The sequence below is a fragment of the Carlito syrichta genome, unplaced genomic scaffold, assembly GCF_000164805.1.
Source record: "Carlito syrichta isolate Samal-C Ts95f unplaced genomic scaffold, Tarsius_syrichta-2.0.1 Scaffold316209, whole genome shotgun sequence".
Lineage (NCBI taxonomy): Eukaryota > Metazoa > Chordata > Mammalia > Primates > Tarsiidae > Carlito > Carlito syrichta.
Window position 1 is genome coordinate 339,857 of NW_007260305.1, and position 12,011 is coordinate 351,867.

Sequence of the window (12,011 nt, forward strand, 5' to 3'; positions counted from 1 at the left end):
TCAGGGATTATAAATCTATAGTTTTATTAAGACATAAACTGACAGTATGATATGAAGTTTACATTTAAACAAAGTTTTCACAGAAACCTAACACATGCCTAAACGACTTTACAATGTAGCTCTAGATGCAGGTCTAGACAATACCAAGAACTGATAGATCTCAGGACTCAAGACACAGAGCATTTTGGGTATCGTTTAACTCTTAGGATTTCTTAAAAAATGGTTTTTTTTTGTGTGTGTGTGTATGTGTTTTAAAGTGAACCACTGCCCCAGTATGAAAATTTAATCTTCTCCTGAGACCAAGGCTTTTGAAATAATTCAACCCTTGAATTAATTCAATGAAACTTGTGCTGTCGGTGACTGAACCCTGCCACCAATGGTTTCAGAGTTCAAAGTTCAAAAAAGAGAGGCTCCAAGAGTTCTTCATCCCAAGAGCATGGGCCCTTGTCCTTCCTCACTCTCCTATGCCACCCTCCTCCCCTTCCCCAACACCTCAGCCAGTGGCTTGAATGGACAAGCTGATATTTATAACTTTAGAACTGGAAAAGAAAGGGTCTTCTTGCCTAATTTCAGGAATTAGCACCTCTACGACAGAATGATCTGCCTGTGTATATGCTCCAAGAAAAGACTTTCCCTCCTCAGTCAGTTTCCATCTCCAAAATGGCAGCTTTGGTAACTTATGACTGGCTTAGTCCTTTGTGAAGAACAGCATTAAGTTCAGGCAGGGAACACCTTGGCTTAAAGTTTCAGGCATTCACAGCTTTTAAACAGTCTCTCACAGTCCTCATTTATGATGCCAATAACAGTTTTTGCAAAGGTAAAATATTCTGGATACAGAAACAAATCATTAGTTGTTTTTTCTTTCCATTGTTTCACCATTTCCCCAATCAGGTTCCAAATTTTAACCAAAATGATCCTACCCATCTCCCTTCTTCCCCATCCCAACCCTCCCACCCCCAAATAATACACCAGTAATAGCCAAAAACTACACACATGCTACGCTGTAAAATGCAAAGTTAACACTATTGGGAAGAAGGCTGTGGGTTGTGGAGATGCACTTTGAAGATCCACAGTATCTTTTTGCTCTCCCACACACCCAATTCTGCAAGTTTTGTCCTTCCTAGAAGGTCCTTTGCTTTTCTCAGCAAAGTGCAGAACGGGTTGCCTTGAAACTTTCCCCCTTCCCTCCACTGGGACGGGTGTGCAAACTATACAGCTTGGAACGGCTTTAAAGCACTTGGGCTGCTGCAGGGCACAGAAACTATACTGGCTCTTCAAAGGACATCTTCTCAAGCCACCTCTATGGTGTCAAGACAAGTAGAACTCCTTCCCTTCCCACTTGAAACCCACAGTCAGTTGTGACAGGGGCTGGTACTCAGGAGAGTTAATTCTTGTCATCTTTTTTGTCATCATCCTCTGAGGGGTAGGAATGCCACGTCAGCCTTTCCTCGTAGAAGGATATGACAACCTGTGGGCACTTGACATTGGCTTCCTTGGCAGGGACCAGGTCAGCCTCATCAGAGTTTTTCCTGCAGAATAAAGCAGAGAGACTTTGAGACCAGGTGCTGGTGATCTAACTTGGATAACCCAAAGGATAGGGCTTTAAAAGTAGTAAGTCTAGAAAGATAGGCTAGGGAGGGGTGAAAATGTGGCCCAAGCAGCATTTATTGGCAGTTTTAGTCAGTGACCTCCTCTCCTGTTGAAAATTCCCTCTGGATATCTTTGTCAAAAGCCAGATCACTTGACTCAACCTGTCACATCTGAATCTCTGGGAAAGGCCAAAAGAAAGCATGACTCTCTAAAATTCTGAGTGAAGAAGAGAGGCTACTGTGCTCTTCCAAAAGCCATACCCCAGCTGATAACCCACGGAGAGATGATGGCTTTGTAATAAGATTTAATACCTATCTGCTATTAGTGCCCATGAAGGTGGACACTTTCTTGTCTACTCACAATTGTATTGTTTGACATTACTAAATGCCATCTTCACACAACTTCTGGGTGCTTGGAGGTAGTGTTTCAACATAGGGAGGTAGAAAATGAGGGGGCTATTACATAATTCTCTTATGTTTTTCTGAATTTTAAAATGTTATCACCATTTGAAAATCAGACACATTATAAGGGAATCAGGAGTAAACCCTTATCTTTAGGTTATTGGGAGGGTCCTAGATAGAAGCAGCAGCATAGTGCAGTCAGGAGACATATGAGGAGACCCCTGACAAAGCACCACCCAGAACCTCAGGAAACCAGAGCCTCACAGCCCCATGGAGCCAGAGAAGAGTAAGCTGGTAAGTAAGGTATGTTTTTGAGCACAGACCAAAAAGAATGGGAAGGAAATGGAATCTAACATGGGAAATTTGAAACATATTGCTCTATTTTGACAGTTGAACATCCTCTGAGGTAAATTCAGTCATGTCACTGCAGAGAAATATTCACTATGTTTGGAAATGGACAAGTATCTCCACTCTCCAGAAAGTCACCTTTTATTTATTTATTTATTTATTTGAGTTGGAGTCTCACTCTATCGCCCAGACCGGAGTGCAGTGGCTGCTCCCAGCCACCGCAGCCTCGACCTGCTGGGCTCCGGCGATCCTTCCGCCTCAGCCTTCTGAGTAGCCAGAATTACAGGCATGCAGAAAATCACCTTTTAAAATGAACTTGGTTTTGTAATCAAGTCCAATTTTAATCTGTATACACAGGAGACAACCAAAGGAGAGCTTGTGGAGATACTGTATCTCACACTGTTCACATGCAGAGAAAGTGCATTCTAGCCAGACTGGGTAATTCCCAGTATCAATCCCTCCCCCAGCCATAAGCAGCACCTTAAAAATAAACTTTTCTCCTACAGGTTAGGAATAAATAAGCTAAAAGAGGGCCAGATCTAGCCGGTAAAGTGTTCACACCTGTAATCCCAGCACTTTGGAAGGCAGAAGCAAGAGGATTGCCTGAGTCCAGGGGTTTGAGACCAGCCTGGGCAACTTGGTGAGCCCTCATCTCCACAATTAAAAAAAAAAAAAAAAGTGGCCAGGCGCGGTGGCTCATGCCTATAATCCCAGTACTTTGGGAGGCCAAGGTGAGAGGATTCCCTGAGCCCACGGGTTCACGACCTGGGCAACTCGGTGAGATCTCATCTCTATAATAAATCAAAAAATTAGGCATGGTGGGGCATGCCTGTAGTTCCAGCTACTTGGACGGCTGAGGTTGAAGGATCACCTGAGCCCAGCAGGTCGAGGCTGCAGTGGCCATGAGCATGCCACTGCACTCCAGCCTGAGTGACAGAGTGAGGCTCCAACTCAAAAAAAAAAAAAAACAAATGCCGGGCATGGTAGTGTGCGCCTGTGGTTCCAGCTATTTGGAAGGCTGAGGCAGAATAATCACCTGAGCCCAGTAGGCTGAGGCTGTGGTCATGCTACTGCACTCCGGTGTGGGTGACAGAGTGAGACTTTGACTCAAAAAAAAAAAAAAAAGAATGTATAGGAAGAAAATAGGTGGTTAGCCAATTGTGATATAGACTTTCAGTGGTGCTAAAGTTAGGCCTCTCTGGCGGTATTTTAAAGAAAAAGAATGAGCACAAACATGAATTTCAGAGAAAATTCTAGATTGACAAAAGGACAAAGCCCCTAGACACTATACATCATTTTTTTTAAAAGGAAAAAGCCCCTAGAATGCTGCCTCCATTGGCAATAACTTAGAATTATTCTCTCCTAACTTTATATTTTAAGGACAATGATTGGAGACCCACTATAGGGGGAGAAAAAAGGTACAAGCATTTTCAGTAAGTTAACAAAAGGGGAAGAAAGGCTTCCTTTCAGATACAGTATGGAAATTATCCAGAATTTCAGGTTAATTATAGCTCTCAAGATTCTCAAGGTAACTATCTTCTTTAGGCTGTTTCATGGAGTCTTATAATAACTGGTATTTACACAGAATGGAAAAAGGTAGGTTTGCATTGTCCTCAGTAAAGTTAAGGGACCTTGCTGACCCCTGCTGGCTCATCTTGGAATTGTAGAATCTCCATAAATTGGAAGGGATCCAACAATCAAGGACAAAGGAAAGGACCTTGAGCTATAAATTCTTTCCTAACCTTGAGAAGTTCACAGAATTTCTGATACTGGGGCCAGCCTGATCTTTATTAGGGAGGTGGTAAAAGGGGAGGGTGGTCCAACACATTTCATGCTTTTTCCTTTATATACAGAAATGAAATGTGATTCCTCCCCATACCCTCTCCATTCTAGATTTTCTCCCACCTCCTAGAAAAACGGCAAAGATCTGAGATTCCTAAGGGCCCCTACCTGTAACTCATGAGTCCAGGTTGGTAGTCAGGCCGAGGGTCACTATCGAAGGACTATGCCATCTTAAAGATTTCACACCTGGGCGATTGGAATTTCGAAGGTCCAGCTCTTTTCCTCTGGCATGGAACAGATGGGGAGGAGAAAAAAAAAAAAACCACACAGAGCCACTGGCAGACTCACCATTTCATCAGGAACATGAGCTCTCCACTGGAGTCTGTGGCTCCAATAATCCGCTCTGGCTCCAAACCCCGAGCAAAGCCCCGTGGCTTTTCTGACTGTAAAAACCAGATGAGTAGAACATTTTTATCTATATGGCACTGCTATACAGAATGAAGTAAATCCTGTGTCTCTATTAATGTAATGACAAACTCTTGTCAATATTTCACCAATACCCTGGCTCCAAGTACAAATCTTTTAGAATCCCGAGTGATTATTTATCAGCGTCTAAAGTGCATGAGGTTTTCCCATATGTGAAAAAGGGACATACATCCCAAACAAAATCAATGTTTACAATTTCTTAATCCTCAAAAGACAACTTACTTTAAGGTGAGTGAATAAGTCAAAATAGCCACCTCACATCTTTCATGATTAAACACTGAACACTATTTTTTACAGGAATGAATTCACTCGCCTTCCTATCTGTCCTCAGTAAGCGTTCCACTTCTTGTTCCTGCACCATGGATAAAAAGTGAGAGTAGACCATGAGGCTTGGTGAGAATACACTCCCACTTTGTCAGCATTAGCCCATCTAAGATTTCAGAAGGACTGAGAGGAGATGGCTTCTGATATTCAAGAAGAGGCAAAGAAAACTGCTTAAATCATCTGGCCTTTAGCTTCTTTGACAGTAGTATGAATTATGGGCTAGTAAAAAAGTCTTATTTCTAGCCTTACCTCTTCTTTCTTCTTCTTTGGTTTGCTCTCCTCTCCCTTGTCTTCAGAATCAGAATCAGCTTTGCGCTTGCCTCCTTCAGATTTGTCTGTCTCATGTGCTGTTTTCTGTGACTGTAGAAACTCAGCAATGAGGTCAGGGCAATCCAGGTTCTCTTCAGGTTCCCACGTGTTATCCTCACTGAAACCAGAAGGCACAGCAATTGTACCTTCCACTCAAATAAGCATACTCATACTAAGGATAAGTATAGGAGGACAAGAGCAAGTGTCCTTGGAAAAGAAGAGTTAATGATAATGAGTAGCTAGATTTTGCCTAAGACCAAGAACTCAGGGAAAGCTGAAATTCCTTGGGGCATGGGGAACCTGATTAGTACAAACAGGAATCTTAGAAACTTGCTTCCTTCAAGGGAAAATCATTTTTCTTTGCAAACTTGGATTGGTCTATAGCCACACATAAAATTGCTCCTCAGAAATTACTATGTCTTGTGTTGGAAGCACACTGTGCATGTATGTCACATTCCTACTAGACAATAAAACATGAGGGCCAAGGACTGAGTCACACAGCGCCAGAGGACCTGCACATTACTAGACTCCTGATAGACAGCTGGTGACTCAATCTGCCCAAGTCAATGAAACTTACTCGGAGAAACCCTTCCACTTGAGGAGGTACTCCACTTTGCCCTTCACCACTCGACGGTCAAGAACTTTTTCCACCACATATTCTTCTTCCTCTTCTTCTAGCACCTCCTCCACTTTCTTCTTGTTTTGCTTTTTCCCCATAGTGCCCGCCAGCTTTCTGGTGTAAAGGGTGACGCTGCTAAAATGATAAAGGAAAAAAAGGGCATTAGTCAGACGAATATTTGAACAATGAGAAAACTAAGAACAACACCATCTATAATCAATACTGTATGCTGTTTATAGTAACTTAACCTTATTCACCTCCAATATATAATCATTTTCTGACATGTTCAGCTAGAACGTTCATAAAACAGCCCCAACTAATCTCACAGCAAACTACTTTTTTTTTAGGCAAGTCTCCCTCCATTGCCCAGGCTGGAGTGCAGTGGTGTGATCGTAGCTCACCGCAGCCTTGAACTTCAGAGCTCAAGTGACCCTCCTGCCTCAGCCTCCTGAGTAGCTGGGACAACAGGCAGGCATCACCACATCTAATTTTATTTTTTTGGTAGAGATGGGGTCTTGCTATATTGCCCAGGCCTCCCTAAGTGCTGGGATTACAGGTATGAGCCACAACAAACTTCTTTATCCTTGCATATCCATTTAAAACTTTTATATTCATTTTTTCTCATTTGAAAGGACTCTTAATAATCCTTTTACTATAAAACATGTCAGCTGGCCGGGCTCAGTGGCTCAGCCTGTAATCCCAGCACTTTGGGAGGTCGAGGTGAGCGAATTGCCTGAACCCGTGGGTTCGAGACCCGCCTGGGCAACTTGGTGAGACCTCATCTCTACAATAAATCAAAAAAATCAGCCGGGCGTGGTAGCGCGCGCTTGTAGTTCCAACTACTCGGAAGGCTGAGGTGGAAGGATCGCCGGAGCCCAGCAGGTCGAGGCTGCGGTGGCCGGGAGCGGCCACTGCACTCTAGTCTGGGCAACAGAGTGAGACTCCAACTCAAAAAAAAAAAAATAATAATAATAATAATACTGTACTAAATACAAAGAAAAGCCGGGCTTGGTGGCTCAGCCTGTAATCCCGTGCCTTTGGGAGGCTGAGGTGAGTGGACTGCCTGAGCCTGCAGGTTTGAGACCCGCCTGGGCAGCTCAGGGAGACCTCATCTCTACAATAAATCAAAAAATCAGCCGGGCGTGGTAGCGCATGGCTGTAATTCCGGCTACTTGGAAGGCTGAGGCGGAAGGATTGCCGGAGCCCAGCAGGCCAAGGCTGCGGTGGCTGGGAGCGGCCACTGCACTCCAGTCTGGGTGACAGAGTGAGACTCCAACTCAAATAAATAAATAAATGCAAAGAAAAGCAATGCTCCTAAGAATAATGCAGATACATCAAACTTATATACATATAACTTATATACTTATATATATATAACTTTCTCCCATTCTCTGTATATTTTCATCACAGTACTAGAATTGAATTTTTATTGTGGAAACAGCTTGTCTTATTAAATATCTAGTTTAATTCTTCCTTTTGTATCTACATATGTAATATAATCTATTCTTCTGCATTATTAAAACACCCTCTTTTGAAAAGTTCCCTTATTCTTTAGGTAGTCTTTCCTAAATGCCACCATAAACTTACAATTCACAATTTCTTGCTAGCTTATTATATTTCGTTTATTTTACAATTTCTTTTGGGTTTTTTTTTGGAGTCGAAGTCTCACTCTGTCGCCTAGGCTGGAGTGTAGTGACATGCTCACAGCCACCGCAGTCTCAATCTGCTTGGCTCAGGTGATCCTTCCTCTTCAGCCTTCCAAGTAGCTGGAACTACAGGTATGTGCCACCACGGCCTGCTAATTTTTTGATCTATTGTGGAGATGAGGGCTCGCCATGTTGCTTAGGTTGGTCTCAAACCCCTAAGCTGAGGCAATCCTGTTGTGTCTGCCTCCCAAAGGGCTGGGATTACAGGCATGAGCCATGGCGCCTGGTTACAATTTATTTCTAAGACTGAGGAAGACACATAAAAATGCCAGAATGACTGTGGAATTTTCTAAATTGAACACTGCAATCATTCAGAAAACAAGGGGGGAAAGAAAAGGCAGTTAACCACAGATAACAGAATCTGAGTTGCTAAATTTTATTTTAATGATGTGGGGTATTTCAGGATTAGGTACACAAGTGGTCATCATACAGGTAAAGTTTGAGTCTCCCTTTGGCCTCCACTGTCTGGTTTGAGATCCGGTACCCTTATTGATGTTGAATCCCCCCACCCCCACCTGTCAATCCCTTTCTTATAATATTATGATACAGTATATTCTTTTGTAGAATACATCACTAAGTTGGGTAACATCTGAATGCTTTTCCAGTGTTAAATCTGGTCCCCTATAAATCTATTTTCTTTGGTCATTCACCCAACTCCAACTCCTGAGTCTTAAAGCATTATGATTACCAATTTGTGTCAATAGATGGCACCATAAGACTAAAATTGGTCAACAAAACCAGCCACAATCTAAAAATGGATGAATGTAAATTGCCCAAAATGAGATACAAAGAATTAAGGGGGTGGCAGGTAATCCAAGACAAGGAGTTACTACTCTGCTCGAGTGTTAAGACAAGACCAATTTGAGGTTAAACTGGTTATTCCTAGCATCCTTTGGAAAAGGAGTTTTACCTAATATAAGTAGAAATTCTTCTAAATACTTCAACTGTATAGATGAAATGCATTTTACAGGCCGGGCTCGGTGGCTCAGCTTGTAATCCCAGCACTTTGGGAGGCCGAGGTGAGTGGATTGCCTGAGTCCGCAGGTTCAAGACCCACCTGGGCAACTTGACGAGACCTCATCTCTACAATACATCAAAAATTAGCTGGGCGTGGTAGCGTGCGCCTGTAGTTCCAGCTACTTGGAAGGCTGAGGCAGAAGGATCGCCGGAGCCCAGCAGGTCGAGGCTGTGGTGCTGTGACCATGCCACGGCACTCCAGCCTGGGTGACAGAGTGAGACTCCAACTCAAAAAAAAATAAAAAAAACAAAAAAACCAAAGAAATGCATTTTACAAAGGGTCTATCAACAGACTACAAGAAATAAACCTTCCATAAATGCCAGGTTTGTCATCATTTTCCTTTTTTTAATTTTAAAGATGTGGGGTACAATTCAGATGGGTACGTTTATACTCTCAAAGATACTTTTCCCATGACTGCATCTATGAGCTGACTTAAATAATAAACGTTTGCTTGGCTACTAGAAGATTCTAGACATTGTATTGAATACAAGAAATTCAAGAGAGTAAGAAATGGTCCCTACCTTCCTGAAGCTTAATGTCTGGTAAGAAAAAGTTAAAACATCTCTTCCTCTAAAGGTATTCCAAACTCATGCAGAATGGCACAAAAGAATGTCTTTCTGAGGTGCTTTTAATATAGCTGGAGGCAACACCCAAGGTATCTGTCCAACCATTTGAGAACGCTATCGGAGCACACATCTGTGCGGAGATCTGATGAAGCTATCTTTTCAACATGACCTCTCCATTCACATACACTGCTACAGACTCTGCTTTCCTTCCCTACCAAATCCCTTCCTGTGTCTTATTTTAGAAGTTCTAGATGAGCCTTCCTTTCCTTCTATTACTAAACAGACTAATCAGTGGATTGCATATTGTAATTTTTGACTAATTTCTTTTTTTGGTTAGGGTCTCACTGTAGCCTAGACTGGGAAGACAAGTGAGATCATAGCTCACCACAGTCATTGTCAATCTCCTGGACTCCTCAGATCCTTCCATCTCATTCCATCTCTGAAGCTGGGACTACAGGCTGGGCAACTTGGCGACTTGGTGAGACCTCATCTCTACAATAAATCAAAAATTAGCCGGACGTGGTAGCGCGCCTGTAGTTCCAGCTACTTGGAAGGCTGAGGCGGAAGGATTGCCAGAGCCCAGCAGGTCGAGGCTGCGGTGGCCGGGAGCGGCCACTGTAGTCCAGGCTGGGCGACAGACTGAGACTCCAACTCAAAAAAAAAATTAGCCGAGCATGGTAGTGCGTGCCTGTAGTTCTAGCTACTTTGAAGGCTGAGGTGGAAGTAGCCAGAACTACAGGAGTGCACTACCACTCCCAGCTCATTTTTTGATTTCTTGTAGAGACAAGGTCTCGCCATGTTGCCCAGGCTGGTCTTGAACCCACGGATTAAGGCAATCCTCTCACCTCAGCCTCTCAATGTGCTGGAATTATAGGCATGAGCCACCGCGCCTGGCCAGACTGGTTCTTTATACTTGAGAATCTCAGCCAGGCTTCCCAATTTGGCCTTTCTTGTTTACAGATAGTTCTCTAGGCTCCCAAGAAAGCTGTTTATCGAAATCAATACAGAAGTAGAATAAATATATAATCAACTCTTCCTATAGGATCTAGCACCTTCAGAGGAGCCATGGGCCCCTTAAACATTACTAATAGGACAATTATTCTTGTAGTTTCCAACTGAATTATTTCAGGAAAAAGTTCCTCTTCCTGAATATGGGACTCTTCAAACACCAGCAGGTATATTTTTGGAAGGAGGGCTTTCCATTGGAATTGCTTGGCAGGAAATTTCAAGGTAATCCATTCAGATCAGTGTAGTAGTGGAATGAATGCCTTTAGCCAACATTATTTGCCATGCCCCCAAACATCCTGGCAACCAAATAATTTATGGTATCAAAAGTGGCATAATTATTGGCAAAGGGTTAATATATGATAAACATTACAGGCCAACAGTTATATGGTAACTCAAAAATCGTACTCCTCAACAACCTTATCTTGACACGATACTCCAAGCTTTTTTATTATTACTACCACTTTTGACACTAAGCAATTTTATTAGATGTTTTTCCTTCCTGTAAGTTATTTATCAATTAAATATCTTTACGTTTGGAAGTTGTGTGTGCTGCTGTCAGGTTAATGGCTTCAATGTAGGATGGTCAATGACCTAGCTATTTTGTTGGGGTTTCCCCAAATGACAATATATCTACAGTTCCTGTCTCGGGCCAATTATCCAGAAAAGATTCTATGTATTTCCTACCTTGGGGAGTGGGAGAGAAGATTGAGGCAGGAGAAATAAGCCTACCTACCAATATCCTTTTTTTTCTTTTTTTTTTTTTTTAAAGAAAGCATAATTTATTGAGAGGACAGAAAAGCTCCCACAGTGCGAGGGGAATCTCAGGGGGCTGCCCTACCAACATTTTTGCAGACAAGTTAAGAAAGCAGGTGAGGGGGGCACGTTTAGGGTACATGGACTCCCATTTTCCAGCACGGTCCCTTACTCAGCATAATGTCCTCAAGTCCAGAGTTTCCTGCAGTTCAACCTTCAATTTTGAGTACATCTCTAATGTTCTATTGAAGTAGGAAAGGGATAGTCTCTACTGTAAAGAATGAAGAAAGGAACCTGCAGGTTTTAACTTCCTTTCCAGACTATCAACCAATTTCTTCTAAGCTCCACCCACATTCCCATTGTCAAAGGTACATGGGGGCCTTCCTGAAATCCTGTGACACAAAACTGACTTTTACCTTCTTGGCTCTTCCTAACTTCAAACCTGCTCAATTTTCAGGTCTTTTGGGGGGTCAGTAACTACTTATCCATCTATTTTCTGACATCTCTGCTTGTCATCCCATTTTCCTTCTCCTTTTAAAATCTCTTTAGCCAGGAGTAGTAGCTGACGCCTGTAATCCCAACACTTTGGGAGGCCAAGACAAGAGGACTGGCTGAGGTCAGGGGTTCAAGGCCAGCCTCAGCAACTTGGCAAGACCTCATCTCCACAATAACATCAAAAAATCAGCTGGGCACGGTGGCCCGCCCCTGTGGTTTCAGGTACATGGAAGGCTGAGGTGGAAGGATCACATGAGCACAGCAGGTCGGGGTTGCGGTGGCCGTGAGCATACCACCACTCCAGCGTGGGCGACAGAGTGAGACACCCAACTCCCCAAAATAAATAAATAAATAAAATTGAAACAGGCAGCTCCCTGAGGTCACCTCCCACTGTGGGAGCTTTCCTATCCTATTAATAAATCCTGCTTTCTCAAATAAAAATAAATTTAAAAAAAAATTTTTTAACCATTGTTTTTTAATTGGTTTCTGGAACAGAAAAGCATTCGTTGTTAATTAAATTCGCAGGCAGCATCAAAGCATTTTGGGTTTTTTTTGAGTCTCACTCTGTCGCCCAGACTGGAGTGCAGTGGCCGCTCCCAGCCACCG

At 42.9% G+C, this 12,011-nt stretch overlaps 1 protein-coding gene across 1 annotated transcript in view; it reads right to left on the reverse strand.

Annotated features, from left to right (window-relative positions):
• The window catches only part of CBX1 (chromobox 1), an 18,849-nt gene continuing 6,838 nt past the window's right edge, over positions 1-12,011 (reverse strand). Inside the window, exons 2-5 of the mRNA XM_008073912.1 lie at positions 5,818-5,994; positions 5,181-5,358; positions 4,470-4,564; positions 1-1,529 (exon numbers count right to left, since the gene is read on the reverse strand). Coding sequence (XP_008072103.1) covers positions 1,385-1,529; positions 4,470-4,564; positions 5,181-5,358; positions 5,818-5,957 — 558 coding nt within the window. The 5' untranslated portion in view covers positions 5,958-5,994 and the 3' untranslated portion in view covers positions 1-1,384. The remainder of the gene's footprint in view (positions 1,530-4,469; positions 4,565-5,180; positions 5,359-5,817; positions 5,995-12,011) is intronic.